We start from the raw sequence: 17,245 nt of genomic DNA, 5'->3' as shown, positions 1-17,245 counted from the left end.
AGCTCTCTACAGGCTGTTTGAGCTGTACCAGCCTGAGCAGCCAGTCCTCTGCAAGTACGTTTTCAGCTGCAGCACAGTCACATGCCGGCCCACAAGGCCATTTTGTGGCATGGTGGCACAACAATTCCAGAAGCCATTCCTACACACAATTCCTGTCCTGCTGCAGTCGCTATCCCAGGTTGTCACACTGCAGATGCAGCTTCCAAGTCAGGTGGCTGTAAGGAGCACGACACACAGCACACGTGCAGTCCTATCACTATGGACAAACCACCCAGAGCCAAGGGACAGCAGCTTCTCTATCCCTCTGTGTGTTCACTGCATCCCTTCCAGTCCTTCAGCTGAATCATCTGTAGCCCTTCAAGGAAGTGAGTTTTCTGTGGCTGCTGACCAAAGCAGACCCTCTATGAGGGTCGAGGTGAGGCGAAAGTTCCTCACAGAGAGAGCTGTTAGCCATTGGAATGTGCTGCCCACAGAGGTGGTGGAGTCACTGTCCCTGGAGGTGTTCAAAAAGGGACTGCACATGGCACTTGAAGCCATGGTTTAGTAGTCATGAGGTCTTGGGTGACAGGTTGGACTTGATGATCTTTGAGGTCTTTTTCAACCTTGTTGATTCTATGATTTAAGTCCCGTGCATCTTGACCCGAGAGCACGGTGCTCTGGGTTTTGTTTAATTGACTTAGTAAAAGCACATTCACCCAAAGATTATCCAGCCACTAATCCACATTAGTGCTGTGTACACACACACAAATCCCCAGCACAGACACAGGGGTTTTCTGCAGTGTCATGGGACACTCAGACTATTAGTGTCAAATGCAAACACAGAACACAGCTTGCAAACAGCTACCCACTCACACACAGGGAGTTCGATTCAATGCACACCGTCTGCCACACTCAGAGCTCTCTTTGTAGAGCAAGCAGCACCTTGTCCTACTCTGCAAATAATCTAAGTGGTATCTTTGTGTGCCTGCCCTCAGCAGATGTGTTGGGATAAGCTAGGAAGAGTTAGACAAAGGAATTTGTCTTGCACTGCTTTGCCTAATAGGAACCATCCCAGGATTCTGGGTACCCAAGACCTCTGGATGACAGTAGGACTCAGGAGACAAGCTGGTGAGGCAACATCAGCTGCAGTCTGCAAACGTGGCCCAGTCAGAAGTGGGGCTTGGCTCCCCCTGTCTGACTCACCATTCATGATCCCTTCCTTCAGGGCACCCCAGCACACCCCAAGCTCTGCTCCTCCCTCTCTGTTGCTTGCCTTCCTGTTCCCTCCAGAGCTCCCCTGCCTGCCTGCACCTGGACTGTTCACGTGAACTACCTGAAGGGTGCCTGCTGGCATTTTACAAGCAACCATTTTCCCCCAACTGCTGCTGCAGTGGTTAAGTGTTTTGTTGCTATGGCCACACAACCAGAAGATTAGGAAGTCAAGCACAGTAGTTTCTTCATCTGGAGAGCCTTGGGTGTTAACCTGGCAGCAGCATTGTAGAGATAAAGGTGTTTCTGGCATCCTGATAAGATTCCCAGCCTTTCCATTACCAGTCCCACTATTTGTCAGGGTGGGAAGGGACAGAATTTACCTCTCCCTTCCATCACAGGTCCTTCTCCACCCAAACTGGGACTCGCCCTGTCCTTCAGGATGGAAAATGGTGGCTGAAGGTACTGTGATTATCCATTACCTGCCTGGAGCTCACCAGACAAATTCAGACTAACATCAGAGAGACCAAAGCCAAGTGGAGCAACATAATTCCTCTCTCTGGAGAAAAGAGCACATTCAGGCTCCAAAATGTGCAAGCCATGTCAGCATCTGACAAGGCAAGGCACTGCTCAAGTCCTTAGCTAGCAGAGCTGTTAGTAGTGCTACCCCAGGGAAGGCAGGCAAGGCACACTCTGACTGACCTGGCAATGGATAGGCGGCAAAGGAACATCAATGTGCCAGAAGACTTGCTTTGAAAGAGCAGCTCAGTTCAGCTGTTGCCCTGACAATTCCACCCATGTCCTGCAGGGTCTCTTAGGCTTATTTCCTCCAGCCTGCACACTGAGAGGAGCAGGGCAAACCTGGTGACACTGGAGATGGAGAGCACAGAGGCAGGCATACAGTCTCCACCCAGTATGAATGCAGCAGGCTAACCATCTCTGCACGTAGCCACCCTCACCACTTTAGCTTCACAACTGACTCCCTTCTCCTGTCCCAGGTAAGGGCTCACCTTTTACTCCCATTCCCCATTCTGTAATTTTTTTTAGCCCTTCACACTGCCTTGTTCACAAAAGTTATCAGGGATTGGCAGTGGACTGGTACAGTCTTGTTGCTTTGAAGGGTTATAAAGGCTTTGTGCCATGGCAGGAGCTACTGTAAAGGCCAAAAAATGTTTACAGTGGGTTTCACAGAATGTTTACCTCTTACAATAACAGAAGACAGCAAATCCTTCTCAGGGTTAGTTATTGGGCATAGGGCATAGCCACCCACGGGCACTCTGGCCTGAAAGTAAATCTTCCCCCTCATGCCTGTACTTGCTGCCTCAAGCCCTAGGGGTGCCACTTCTCAACACTGCTGGGCACTAATCATTCAAAAGCTTACAGACACCTCATCCAAACATAGCCAGAGGAAAGAGAATTGCTGGCTTTACCAGCTCTGAGCTGGAACACAAATCCCAGGGACTGTGTGCTCAGCCTCTTCCCATGGTGCTCCTCTGCCAGCTCCTCTTCGCTCTGTTTGAAGCATTACGAACTGCTGCTTGCGCAGCACTGCTGCAAGCTTGCTACCAGCCCCGTGCTGAACAGCCACACATGGGAATTGTGGCACTGCTGCTGTGAACAAAAGCAGCCCCCATGACAAGCTGCTTTCTCTCCAGTATTTTCTTCTCTTGGGAGGTTTGTTTCATCTTACAGGGAATGTAGAGGTGGGTCTCAGCAACAGCTCAAACCCATCCTATGATCTCTTTCCCAAGGGACAGCAGTTAGCATCATTTATGAAAACTGTCAGAGTAATTTTGCTCTGGAAATAAGAAGCTTGGTACAAAAGTCTTATAAATTTTCAGTACTTCACTTGTTTGTCATTTTATTTTCCATGTGATGAGAGACTACTAAAATTTGGCCGGTGGCTGTTTTTTGAAGGGGATCGTTAGAACAAGACTCATCGGCAAACCTGCAGAGAATACAAAAGTGTTTGATGCTGTTAGCAGCAACCTCTTATCTAAGAGGCTCTTTATCCCCTGTTGGCCTAAACACATGGTGTTTGCTGCACAGCATCTGCTCCTTCTTCCCTTTGCCCAGCTCACCATTCAGCTGTGCCCTACTGCAGCACCAGACCCCAGAAGGGTGCCGGAAAACCCTTTGTTATGGTGTGAGATCAGACTCGGGTCCATGGTCCCCATTTCCCAGTTGCCCAGCAGGAGCACACAGCCTTATGGGGGAAATCTTTTGTGCTGGCATAGTGCTGGTAGCTTGCTCCCAGCAGATTCTACCTCTGCTTGCCACCAGCACCCAGAGGTGGTTTTTTTATGCCCTGCAGTGTCAGGAAGGTCAGCAGGTGGAAAGGCAGACAGGATAGATGCGGAGTGAGGTCTGCTTGGTTTGAAAGGCTTCCTCCCCTCCCACAGGACAGCCATTTCAAACCCCTGAGGATGCATTTGACAGAGGAAGTGCTGTAAGCTCCAAGCATGCAAGATGCAGAGATGCCAGAGCTTGTGGAGTTGAGGCATATGCTGAGGACAGGCAGAACAGACACCCAGCAGTTATTGGCACAATTCCTCACTGCAATAAATGGGCCAAGGCAGGAGTCTCTGTGTTTAATGGCCAGCATTCCACACAAGGTCAGGCTAGAGAGGAACAGGCCTCCTGAGGCTTGCTTGTAGATACAGATATGGGGACTCCAGCAGTCTCAGAGCCACACATGTGCAGCTCTGAGCTTTATTTACCAGACACTCATTTTGCTGAGAAATGCTCTACTCTGTCCCATCTCACCTGGACCTGGGCACTTCCAGTGGGCTGCTTCCAATCCTCAGGAAGTTATCAGAGTGGGTTGATGAGGAAGAGCTGGAGGACTTGACTTCACACAGCCCTGCGGAAGGCAGCCTGTCTTCAGACTGCTGTGCCCTGCTCCAGAGCACAGCTTGGGGTGATGATGCACAGCTCTTCCTCCTGTGGGATGGAGGACTACAGTGAGAAAGCTAGCTTTCCCACATACTCCACCTGGGAAGCCTTTCCACAACAGGCTGGATTGTACCCCAGCAGCTACAAGCTCCTGTTCCCAGTGAAACTGCCCTCCTCCCTCCCAAGGAGCCCTAAGTCACAAATGTGATGTGGGGGTACACTGAGCTCAACTCAGCTCAGCCCTTTCTTTTGTAGATCACCATCCACGTGACCTGGAAATCAGAGCTGGGAGAATGTATCAGCCCACACACATACAACCACTGCTTTGTTTAGCCTAGCAGTAAAAACGCCTCAAGCAAGGGGCCTCCCAGCAGGGACAGACAACGTCAATCTGCTCCAACTCTGTAGAGTGTATGAGTCAAGGGGCTCAGCCCAGGCGGACATTTGTGCACGCTGGTGAGGGCAACAGGGACACACCACCACTCTTATTTTCCCTTTCAGTGACGCTCTCCAGGCACCAGTGACCACACTTCTGACCATATGCTCAGAATTGACAGTCACTCCAGGTATAGGTGCATTTCAGTCCCCTCTCCCTGTCTGTGCTGACAGCCTGGAACTGCTCTGGCTCTGCTTCTAGCCAGAACATTCAGACTTGGGGGCAATTCACTGTCCCGTGCTGCGTCAGGCCTTAGCTCAGGTACTAAACAGACACATGTATTTGGAACTAATCCATGTCACTGCTGCTTCATGTTCAGATTTCCTTTCTTACTTCCCCCCCTCCCCTCTTCTGGAAGAGTCCCAAGATTTTTTTTCCCCTCCCAAAACCACAATGAACTGGATGAAGACCTCCCTATGTACACAAGTAAAAAGTACAAAGCAAACAAACTCCAGAAGAAAAGATGATGTTTTTCCTGGAATCCAGGAAAGCATCTCAGCTTTGACTGAGATCTTGAGCACTGTCACTAAGTGCAGCTTCAGACAGGTTCATTGTACTGTGGGAAGCACGATATCCTCATGTCATTGCTTGAAGTGTGTCCACCCTCAAGCATCACACCACAGCCCTTTTCAAGCATTATTCATCGCATGTTATCATAGCTGCCAACATCTCCAGGCACAGCCTGCAGAAACAGACTTGCACAGCTAAAACCCAAATGCCTCTCCTACAAGGCGACCTCAAGGCCACTGGTTTTCAGGACAAGACAATGAAGCACTCTCTCCCCTCTCCTCACTCGTGCTACACACAGTCTAGCTCACCTAGCTTGTAGCACGTCCTACCTGTTCTCCAGACTACACAGCCACAACAGCCTGCAGCAAGACCCCTGTACCCAGCCCCCTCACTAAACACTCATGTCACAGCCTTCCCTTCCCCAAGCTCATGCCCACAGCACGGGCCCAAACCATCCCTGTGGTAGCAGCAGCTAGCTGCAACACAACCTGGTGTCTTACAGGAGTGAAACTGAACCAGAGCTAGAAAACACATTATAAAATTAACTCCACACAAGTGCAGCAGATCTCTCCCAGCACACTCTGGCCTTTTCACATCTTGTGAAAATCATGGGTTGTGCTGCAGGATCTAGCCTGTGTGTCCCAAGCACTCAGAGCTTCCAGTTTACTACCCTGCAGCCAGGCACGTGGAAAGTTGTTCTCTACTTGCTGCTGTCACCTTGCTGTGGATAGGTGAGCTCTGTGTGGTAAAGAGCGCTCTGCTCACCCGGCAAACAGTTTGGAACTCTCCATCTCTATTTTATGATTCTGCAGGAAGAGCCTCTCTTCTCCTCCTCAGCATTTTAGAAATTGAATCACAACATGCCTTAGAAAGGCTGCTGCCACTAGCATGGCTGCAGGCTCAGTCCCAGAGGACTTCCAACTGCCTCCAGCACAACCCAGATTTAATTTAAAATAATTGCAATATAAAATAGTACCTTCACATGAGCTGAGGGAGAGGAGAGAAAAATTAAACTGAGGGGGGCAGCCCTACAGCAAGGTTTTGAAATCCCCAAACAGCACCATCAGCTCCACAAGCAGGCACAATGCCTGTCCCAGAACAGAGGCACCTTCCCCAGTCCCTACTTCCAGACAGACACCTGCATCCCTAGGTGAGTCCTATGTGACCCTCTACCAATTTGGAGCACTGAGAATTTAATTTCTCCCCTACTCCCAGCAGTATCTCTAAGCAGCACTGCAGACTGCAACCTGCTTTCAGCTCACATACCTCATGCTGTTGGAGGGGCTAAGGTTTAGAGGGGATTCTTGGCCACCAGGCCACTTGCTCACTGCAGACACTCCCCCGTCTAATCTCTTCCATAAACTGATTAAGCCTCATTTTAGGGCAGCTAAACTGTTTCCATTTTTCCCTAGGGAGGCTCCTGCCAAATGTAATTTTGCTGGCAGTTTGGAACCATCTTTCTAAAGTAATGAAATCCTTTCTGGCTGAAGTTTAACAGTGAAACTGGTGAAAATGAAATAAAGTTGATTTACTGTTCTCAGGGGACAAATTTCAGCTCCACAGCAGCTTGATACTCTTTGACATGGGGTGGCCTCCAATTTTTGGCACTGAAGTTCTGTGGCACAAGTTGCAGCAAAGCCTCCTACAGTCAAATTCCACCCTCCACTGTAAGGGACACATGCAACAGAAAGCACACCTGGAAGATGAGGGACTTCAGAAATATCTTTTCTACTGTGTTCAGAGCCTGCCCCTTTGGTTCTGCAGCCCACTGCCTGGTTAACTCCTCACCATGCTGCTTGAGCCTGTGCTCCTGCTGGCATCAGCTCCACTGCTTCATAGGTGAAGCTCCCAGCTGCTCCAGGGGAACTTTCCATCCCCAGGGAGAAGTCACTGCTCAGACTCGTGGTGCTGCCTCGGTCTCTCTGCTCTGGAGAAAAAAAAATACAGAGCTACCTGAAGGCCAGCTTGGTCTCATTCACTTTCTCTCCCTTCAAGCAGCACACTTCCTACATGCCCTGGGGCTGCATTCTTGAGAGACCCCAAGGGAAGCATACCCATTTGTAGTCACCTTGATGCTGGAAACCCAAGCCCCCAAGCGATCAACTGTTACCAGCACCCAGGGGTGCTGATGCTTGGCAGCAGCACTCACTGAGCATGCAGATCTCTTCCAGGGTGAAGCCAGCTGGCAAACTCTTCCTTCTAGGGAAAGAAAGACAAAATTACTCCAGCCACGCTTCAGGGCTGTGTGGAAGCTGGCCACAGCCAGATCTCTTGTGGCACATAGTGGATCAGAGCAGTGGGAGTTCACTGTGCAGGGGTAGAAGATGGGCAGTTGTGCAGTATCTGACTTTCCTGACAGTCCCAGCCCACACACCCTGTGCTCTCAGAGGGTGGCAACAGGCTGCAGGCAGACGTGCTTATTTAGAGCCTCCAAGGTGGCCTTTGTTTCTTTCTGCCCCTCCTGAAACAGGAAGGGGTTAAGGTTTAGCGATCTGACAGAAACCAGCCACCCCGCCCCCTGCAGCAGCACCTGAGAGAGCTTGCTGTGCAGCCTGCTTGAGCATGAGCACAGAGCTCCGGGCTCACCCGTGCTACAGCAGCCACGGACAGTCATTAAGCAGAGAGCACATTTCAGCATGGACAGTTTTTCAGAGCATAACATGGCACCTCATAAGCCTCGGCCCCATTTTGCAGCCTTCAGAGTGCAGAATAAATTAAGGAAAACTGGGCCAGGACACCAGGGCTTCCATCTCCCCAAAGAAACAGCACTAACAAGCTCCCTGGCTCTGCAGCCCATGTAGCAGCAGGCACAGGCTCCTTACCTCTGTGACTTCACAGCAGAGAACTCCTCAGAGGTGATGTGCTTCAGAAAATTGAAGCAGAAAAAGAAAATCTGAGCAAAGGGAGAGAGAAGAGTGGTTCAGGAATGAACCCGAGGCTGCCTGCAGCCTCTTATCTTGGTGGGGAGGAGCTGGCAGGAAGGAGATAGTGAGAAATCTGCAGCTATCAGCCTGCGATGCACCATGGGCTGCCACCGTCCCATTCCTGGGCCTTTTCTTACTGACCTTCTATTCCCTGCCAGGGCAAGGCCCAGAAAGGAAGGTGTGCAAGTCTCCTTATCAGTGCTTTGCACACACGCCTCAAGCACGTGGCAGTACTGATGCCATCACTGCAGAATGGTAAAGAGATGGCCCCCAGATGATATTTATACATCCAGGGAAACAGCAAACCCAGCAGGACTAGCAGGGTTAGAGCACACAGTACCTGCAGCATTTATGGTCCCAAGCTCGTGCCCTGCTATGCACCAGCCTGCCCTGCAGCATTCACCCCCCTGTGCCCCTGCCACCCGCCCAGAGCTGAGCCCTTCCCCTCCTGCAGTGGGAGCAGGGAGTGCTTGAGGCAGCCATGCACCCCCCCTCAACTACTTGGCAAAGCTGGCACCAGAGCAGAACTGCCAGCCTCAAACCTTCAAAACTCTGAGAAGAGAATGAAGGGAAGGAACAATACTGACACAGTGGTTCTGGACCCCTGCAAGATGAAAAATAGGTCAGGGTCCCAGGCTCTGCTGTTCAGAAGCAGAAGATTCCTTACTGAGGTGAGAGTCTGAGGAACAGAGGATTAGCAGAAGAGTTAAAATACACTCCCCATACCTCTTGTTTTTTGTCCAAAAATGATACTGCAATATACTGACACTATAGTCAGTTTTTTGCAGTTAAACAGTGAAAGTTTTGAAGAGAATTAGTTCCTCTAATCTTAACTGCCTCCCAGACCCATCTGTGCGCCCACAGATACACACTGGAACCAGCAGAAGCTGCTCTGTGAGCCCATGATGACACTGAAGCCACATGCAGCTGCAGCACCCAGGCAGGAGGGCTGGCACTCAGAACAGGCACACAAGACCATACAACTTTATCTCCAAGCTCCCAGGAGTCACGTGTCTTAAGCACCCCTTCTCACTGCTGAGCTGAAGAGCAAGTCCTAGACTCCTTTCAGCAGGGGCCTGAACACTAATGAACACACAGCAGGGAACCGGCAGGACTGACACCATCAAACTGCAGCCTTTCCACACCTTATGCATCAGGAAGTGATGGAACAAGGCTCCTACCTCACATTACCAGCACCTGAATAATACTTTTAGAGCCCAGCCAGACCACGGGTATTACCAGAAGGAGGTGGTAAATGCTGCTACCATGAACAAATGCCCTGAGAACAAAAGCAGTGCTCAGCCACTGCTCCAGACCAGACACTCACCTCTTCTCCTTTACTGAGTCGATCAACTAGCATGTGCCTGGAAAGAGAGCAAGGGAAGCTCAGTCACACACTGGAAACCAGAGCCAACAGAAGAGCACAAGCTGCCAAGAATGGCCAGATGCCTGAGCCTCCAGGTGAAAAGAAAAAAAAGGCATCAGCCTTTCTTGTCACATTGGAAGCTGCCCAGATATGCCCCTTTGGTTCATAGATTCATAGAATGGTTTAGGTTGGAAGGGACCTTAAAAATCACCTAGTTCCATGCCCCCCACCATGGGTAAGGACACCTTCCACTAGACCAGGCAGCACAAGGCCTCATCCAACCTGGCCCCAAACACCTCCAGGGAGGGGGCATGCACCTCCAGCGACAGGGTATGAGCATGGGTTGTGAGCAAACACCAAAGATGACCCCCTGAAGGCTCCTCTCCTGCTGCGCAGGATGCATGTGTGAGTACAACTTAGTGTGCCCTACCCAAAGAGAAACCAGTCATAGGCCACTGTCAAGTAGAGAATCTCAGATGGCTCCAGGGATGAGTGGATCAGCCCATCCTGCAAAGTAAATGAGAAGAGCCCTCAGGCAGCAGCACTGGGGATCAGGAATTCATGATCTGCTGGAAGCTTTCACGGTGACCCAAGAAGCACAGTTTGCTCTACCTGCCTGCGATACTGTGTCTGATGACAGGAAAGCACGTTGGGCTCCACATCAAAGGCAATCCACACCCCCTCTGAAGCCAAGATAGTCAAAAGGAACATTAACTGCTCCATCACCACTTCCTGGTGACACAGGCACCCACTTGTCCTCCAAGAACCACCCCCAGGAGCAGAGCAGGTCGGTCAGGTACTCACAGCCCACAAGGAGAGGCGCAATAAGGAGATAAAGAGAGGAGTTCGATCCCAGCCAGATATACAGTGCACCAGGAGCCCGCTGTCATCTGTTCCAGGCAGGGGTAGGAAGGAGAGGGGAAAAAAAGGATGTTATAACAAGAGTAATGACTTTTCTTTATGCCAAGTTTAGAGACAAGCTACTCTCCATTCCCACAGCCCAGGCACAAGAGCAGAATCCAGCTACCAAGCCAGAATGGTCTGTCTTGAATACATCACCAACAAACTGCTCAGATTGCCCTGGGCTGTCAGCAGCTCTGGCTGATGTGCTGTCCTGGTCCTGACAGCTCTTCAGGACATGAAGTCGCTAGTCATGAACATCACTTTGCTGCCCAGAACGTACACCTGCCTAGCTGCAATCCACTACCATAATCTATCCCCTTAGCAAAGGGAAACCTGCTCCAACTGAACACTTCCTCAGTCTCACCAACCTCCCTGCTAACACACACTGAGCAGAGGCACACACAGGGCACAACAGCTATGCTCTCCAGAAAATTCCAAGAGAAGTACTGTGGGAGAGTCTGTAGTTGCCTGTGCTCCATCTATGCAGCAGTGCTAGGTACAAAGTCACAGTGCCCAGAGGGAATGGGATGCCAACACAGGACAACATACACCCTTCTAGGAGTTGGGGTGGCTGTGATGACAGATGATGAAATGGGCTCTTAAAGAGGCACCTAATGAGACCCTGGCTTGGAGGGATAAAACACAGGTACCCAGCAAAATAAAAGCAAGAGTCAATAAGCAGAGAGTTACAGAATGAATGACAGGGGTTGGACAGGACCTCTGGAGATCACATAGTCCAACGCCCATGCCAGATCAGGTTGACGAGGATGGCATCCAGGAGGGTTTGGAATGACTCCAGTCTGGGCAGCCTGTTCAGGTGCTCCACCACTCTCAAAGTAAAGTAGTTCCTTCTCATGCTTAGATGAAATTTCCTATGTTCAGGTTTGTGCCCATTCCCTCATCTGGTCACTGGGCACCACTGAAAAAAAAAACTGGCCCCATCCTCCTGATACCCACCCTTCATGTAATTATAAGCATTGACAGGATCCCCCCTCAGTCTCCTCTATGCTAAAAAGCCCCAAGTCCCTCAGTATTTCTTCATATGAGAGACATTCTAGACCCCTAATCATCAGAAGCATGAGTATTTCTTTTCAGCTTTAAAGTAGTAAAACATTAGGTACAGTTTTCAGGTATCACTTCAACCCCAGAAGGACAGAGTTTTGAAGGAATCAGCACGTCCCTCTCTAAGAGGGAAGCTGGAGCCCCAAGACACCAGGACCACTACACTGTTTTGAAGAGAGAGAAATTAAGCTCTCTATCAAGTGATTCTTCTGTATTAGGAACTGATCCACAGCGGCACTAATACCATCAGCTGATCCTCCAGAGAGAGCAACTGCTTCCCTTAGATTGCTGGGAGCAATCTGTTGGAATCTAAGGAAATTACCTTACCATCACTATTGATGATGGAGATCAGCAGCTTCAGGTAGTTCTGCGTCTGTTGTACAAGGTCCCAGCTCTGCAGACAGAGAAATGCTGATGGTAAGGCTCTGCCCACAGCAGAAGGCTGCTCTACGGTTTGGGGCCTGCCTTGGCTTCTCTATCCAGAACAACAACAACGCTGAAATAACCCTGCAGCCATTCCTCAGAGTGACAGACCTTCCCTTTGGTGCTCTAATCAATCCCCCTGTCCTCTCTAAAAGGTACTCTGGGGCAAAACAGCAGACTGGAAAAGCAAAGTTAAAAACCCAAAAGGCCACCTCTGCTGTCTGCCTGGCTGGCACAGAACTTGTTGCTTGCAGCCCCAAAGCTCCAAGCAGACCATGCTCAGAGAGACTAACATGAGCCAGCGAACACCACGGAGCACTGACCCAGTTCTGCAGCTCCCTGCATGCCTGCACTCGACCTCAGGTAGCCACATTACAGCTGTGCACAGGATGAAAATAGCACAACGAGGTGAGCAGGCCAAGGTCAGCAGCCCTTTCCCACAAGCCAAGCGCTCTGGCTCAAAACTCTTTGGCCCTTGTAAATGACCCCCAGCTTGCCACTCTTGATCACTGGACTGTAAGAAGATGTAGGGAATTTCAGTGGTCTGATCAGAGCCAGAACCAGCTGAAGGAATATAGAATAGCACTGGCAATGAAAAGGCAAGGAGAGGCACACAGGTTTCATTGTGACAATGTTAGTAGGGCAAGTGACATCTGACCACTTGCTGTGTGCACGTAACCACACTGAGGACTACTGCCAGACAATGAACATATTGCTCTGCCATGAAGACTGCACAGCAATGAAAGAATAGGGAGAGGGGGAACACACTCAGCCCGGGGCAGAAAGAAAACATACTTCCAAAGTCTTTCATCTGCCCAATTCAATCCAACCTTGTGCTTATGCCAGAAGGAATCATTTAATCATCCAGTCTCATCTCTCTATAGCACAAACCAGAAAGTTTTGTTCAGTTGCCCCAAATACAGCACACAGCTTGTACTTGGCAGCATCTTTGCTCAGAGAGGCACCTCAATTAGGGGTGACAGCTCACCGCTCCTTTGGCAGCTTGTTCCAACAGATCACCCTCAAAAATAAAATGCAAGACAGCTTTTTCTTATTTAAAGTATTTCAGACTGCAGCTCCTGCTCCCTGTGCAGCTTTCCTTCTCCAGATTGAAGAGTCCTTTAGAATTAGTAGTTTCTCCCTGCAAACCTACTTGCACATTAATCAAGCCAACCCTCCATCACCTTTGTGATTAGCCGAATAGAAGGAGAACTTCAGCTTCCAGCGAAGCACCTCCCCCAGGCCTCAGATCATTTCTGCAGCTATTTATTACTCCCTCTTCAATTTTTAACATCCTTTTGAAAATGCTGGTTGCTCAGTATTCTAGTGAACGAGTTCCTAGCCATAAACAAGCTGTGGTCCTGTTAGTTCTGCATCACCACTGTGAGCTACTTTTCCCTCATTCTGCTTCTGCTGCCACTTAAGCATTATTAACGTCACCGACTGACAAACACTGCCCCAGCAAACGGATTTCTGCTAGTTCTGTGGTGCTTCCAACCACAGAGCGTGGGAGTATGACAGGTCAATCATCACAAAGCCTGGGGGGACTGATAGGCCCACTGATGTGTGAAGTGGAGCACACTAATCATCTGCATAAAGTGACGGTCCCTGGTATGAACAAAGGTAAATCTTGAAGCTTGGGCAAACACAGGAGGTCAATTACCATTTGCAATGCTGGCATAGCAATAAGGAATGGAGACATGCTACAGTCAGTTCTGATTTTCTACTCTTCTCCCACAGGGCTGACACCTTGCACACCCATGAGGAAGGTGTCTAGTCACTTGGATACTGCTCACATAAGGGAAGGCTGAGTTCTCTCAAGACTCTCCACGGCCAAGGAAGTCTGATCACTGCAAGCCCATGCTGAGCTAAGCCTGAGAGCATGTAACTTCTCTCCATTTCCTGGCATGTCCCTCACCTTTCCCAGCACATTTCCCTCAAGGACTGGGAGTTTTGAGTAAGCTGCAGGAGAGATCTGACATTACAGTCAGCTGCCTCAGGACCCACCGAGACGTGGAGGTTTTGGGTGGAGGATTTCCACTGCATTCTGAACAGTCCAAGTAAGCAGCCTCACTCCCACTGGGGTGCTATGAACTGAGTCATGAGGTCTGTGGTGACAGGTTAGACTCGATGATCTTTGAGGTCCCTTCCAACCTTCGGAATACTGAATACTGAATAACAGGAGCAAGTCAGACTTCAGATTTTTACTGATCTCTCCTGAGTGATTCTCTGACCTCTGAGAGAGTCATCTGCTTTGCTCACCTGGTACTCGCTCCAGTCAATATTCAGAGACTGGGTCAGAGAGCCTGGAATACTTAATGGAGCATCTACATAATCCTGCAAAAAACCAAACATCATTGGTCAAGGAACAGCCATTACTTGAAAGCAGTGAATTCTAGAAAAAAACAACAACCCATCCCCAAATGCCAAATGGTACAACTAGAAGAAAACATCTCAGCAAAGCATCTTTGGATCCAAAAACCTGAAGTACTAAGAATTAACTCATAGCCTCTTGGAAGGTCTAGTTGACAAGAGGAGCTTTTCTGTGCTCCCAGTGATGAAAGTCAGGGACAAGGCCTGTCCCCAAATTCCTGTAGGGCTGCTCCACTCAACCATCACAGTGTGATGAGACAGAGTATGAACAAACTGAGAACAAAGGCCATCAACAAGATATCAAATTAAAACCCGGGACCAATCCACACCCTCCAGGAGAGCTCAGGTATCCATGCTCCTGGAAAATGATGCAGTTACTTTACACATCAATTTCATAATGAACAATTTAGTACCTTCACTATCTGTTTTGTTTGTACTGATGGTTTCCTTCTTGTGATCAGAAACAAGTGCATGCCTGGGGAGGTGGTTGGGGCCCCATCCCTGGAGATATTCAAAGTGAGTCTTGACAGGGCTCGGGCCAGCCTGATCTAGCCGAGGATGTCCCTGCTGACTGCAGAGGGGGTTGGACTAGATGACCTTCAGAGGTCCCTTCCAATCCAGACCATTCTACGATTCTATGACATTAGGCAGCACCTCTGAGGCAAGGCTTAAGCCCAGAGCTCTTCCTTTGGTAACATCCACATACCTGTTTCCAGTTAAATATGAGACCTTCAGCTGTGTAATCCCGGTCTTTGTACTCCTTAAAAAATTCACAGCCTGCAAGACAAAGCAATAATGAACAATCATTCAGCTAACTGATATCTAACAACAGAACTGCCCTGTGGGACTGCAGTGGTGGCAGCCCCAGGCTCCAGAGTGCCAAACCAATCAAAACTCCTGCCTGTGGGAAGCGAAGAGCAGCAACTATCAGTACAGCATGAAGCGTGGCCCCCCAGCAGCAACAACCCTGAGCACTCAGCAGTGAACACAATCACAGAGCAAAGGGCAAACTCCAAACACACAGCAAACCTGGAACTGGAGGGACTGATTTGATTCTTTCACAAACAAGAGGTTTCACCAAGGAGCTATGCTTTTCAGGGCCACTGGATTTTGCACAGTGGCATCAACCTGACATGCCAAGTGAGAATGAACCAGCAAAAGGAGGTGATGGCAGAGCCCTAGGGAAGCCAACTTTCACAGGGCATCTGCTGCAGGTGACAAGAAAGGGCTCTCTCAGAGGCAGCTGTGATTTCTCTCACAGTCAAGTCTCCTCTTTCAAACATGTGAATTGCCTTGTGTGAAAGAAGAAGGTACATAACCACTTCCAAGCTTTCCTCCAAGCCCTCCCCTCTTGAGTTTGTCCTTTGGCTCTGTTCTCAAACAAGTATTTGAAGTCCCTGCTGCTGCAAACTGCAGTCACTTAGTCACAGCTGAGCAACACCATTAGCACTGCGGCTGCCTGCAGCTACACAAAACACCTCTCCCAATGTACTGTGCATGCCCTGGCAGTGCCACACTGCCCACATTACCAAGACACCCCAGTGCCAGCCACTGAACACTGGTGATGATTCTTACCCTGCCACTCACAAGTAGGTCCAATGACAAAAAAAAACCCACCAAAAAACAACCAATCATTGTGCAAGAACAGGAGTAGCCCTCAAATGTGCAGAGTCAGGAAGCAAGCAATTTGTCAGCTGAGATTTAACTCCAGTTAGACAACACAGGCAGAGAGTGGGGGATTATGGCAGTAAGTATTGGCATTTACAAATGCCAACTCCCAGTCAAATGGAAAAGAAGGGTTTTCTGCATTGTTGAAAGCACAGAAGCTTCTGCTGATAGCCTGTTCTAACCCAAGTTTTTCACCCTAGACAGTCACTGCTCTTTGCTGGTTAAAAGCCTGGCTGGGCCCACTGGCAGTGAATGGAGCTAAATCCAATTGGTGGCCAACCACGGGTGGCGCTCCCCAGACTCAGTAATGGAGCCAGATCTATTTAATGCATTCATTAACACTCTGAATGGGTTAGGTGGGTAGGCTGATCAGCCTGAGACTAAGAAGGCTCGAGAGAGAGAGATCCAAACAGCATGGATTGATGGGCCCAGGCCAGTTGTATGAGGTTCACCAAGGCAAATGGCCAGGTTCTACACTTGGGTCACAACAACTCTGTTGCAATGCTACAGGCTTGGAGAAGAGTGTCTGGAAAGCTGTCTAGTGGAAAAGGACCTGGGGGTGTTGGTTGACAGCAGTGTGCCCAGGTGGACAAGAAGGCCAACAGCATCCTTGCTTGTATAAGTGATAGTGTGGCCAGGACTAGGGAAGTGATTGAGCACCTGTACTCCACATTAGTGAGGCCGCACCTCAAATACTGTGTTCAGTTTTGGGCTACTCACTATAAGAAAGGCAATCAGGTGCTGGAGCATGTCCAAAGAAGAGCAACAAAGCTGGTGAAGGACTTAGAGAACAAGCCTTATGAGGAGCAGCTGAAAGAACTGAGGTTTAGTCTGGGAGAGGCTCAGGGTAGATCACCTTGCTCTCCACAACTCCCAGGTGGCAAATGATAGGATGAGAGAAAGCAGTCTCAAGTTGTGCCAGGGGAGGTCTAGGTTGGACATTAGGAAAAATGTCTTCATCAAAAGTGTTGCAAAACACTAGAACAAGCTGCCCAGGGAAGTGATTGAGTCACCACCCCTGGAGATGGGATTATTTAAGAGACACGTAGATGTGGTGCTTAGGGACGTGTTTTAGCGGTGGACTTGGCAGTGCTGGGTTAACAGCTGGGCTTGAGGATCTCAAAGGCCTTTTCCAACCTAAGTGATTCTATGCCTGGACACTGCCTCATTCACCTAAGACAAGAGGATCTTGGAATAACTTTAAAGACAAATTACAAAACTGAAATTCTTCTAATGCAAACCTAGAAATGTCATTAAGAATGCCTCACAGCATTTGCCCAGTCACCAGAGGGGCTGCTGATCCTTAGATGCGTGTCTTAGATTCACAGAATGACAACATTCCCTGTGGACCAGCACTGCTAAATTCAGGCAACATCTGCAGGGAGAATTTCCAGTTTTACAAGGTTTACCTCTAGTGTGGCAGTGAAGAGCTGCTGAAGGAAAGCAACTTTCCCAGATGGCAGAAGGGGAAGGACCATCACGGAATGCTGCATACAA

General features: G+C 49.4%; 1 protein-coding gene across 4 annotated transcripts in view; it reads right to left on the bottom strand.

Moving 5' to 3' along the window:
• The window catches only part of MTMR14 (myotubularin related protein 14), a 35,532-nt gene that overhangs the window by 7,508 nt on the left and 10,779 nt on the right, over positions 1–17,245 (bottom strand). For 3 of the 4 annotated variants that reach the window (XM_068154145.1, XM_068154147.1, XM_068154146.1), the window contains exons 8-17: positions 14,787–14,857; positions 13,970–14,044; positions 11,612–11,678; positions 10,124–10,209; positions 9,750–9,826; positions 9,281–9,317; positions 7,852–7,922; positions 7,179–7,228; positions 6,818–6,956; positions 3,955–4,131 (exon numbers count right to left, since the gene is read on the bottom strand). In XM_068154145.1, coding sequence (XP_068010246.1) covers positions 3,955–4,131; positions 6,818–6,956; positions 7,179–7,228; positions 7,852–7,922; positions 9,281–9,317; positions 9,750–9,826; positions 10,124–10,209; positions 11,612–11,678; positions 13,970–14,044; positions 14,787–14,857 — 850 coding nt within the window. Of the gene's footprint in view, positions 1–2,994; positions 3,137–3,954; positions 4,132–6,817; positions 6,957–7,178; positions 7,229–7,851; positions 7,923–9,280; positions 9,318–9,749; positions 9,827–10,123; positions 10,210–11,611; positions 11,679–13,969; positions 14,045–14,786; positions 14,858–17,245 lie in introns of those variants that run through there. The other variant, XM_068154148.1, reaches the window with a different exon arrangement.

The sequence above is a fragment of the Melanerpes formicivorus genome, unplaced genomic scaffold (assembly GCF_026170545.1).
Source record: "Melanerpes formicivorus ecotype bairdi unplaced genomic scaffold, bMelFor1.0.p_v2 SCAF_28, whole genome shotgun sequence".
In the NCBI taxonomy this organism is placed as follows: domain Eukaryota; kingdom Metazoa; phylum Chordata; class Aves; order Piciformes; family Picidae; genus Melanerpes; species Melanerpes formicivorus.
The sequence above is the reverse complement of the archived record's forward strand: the minus strand, read 5'-3'. Positions and strand labels throughout refer to the sequence as shown.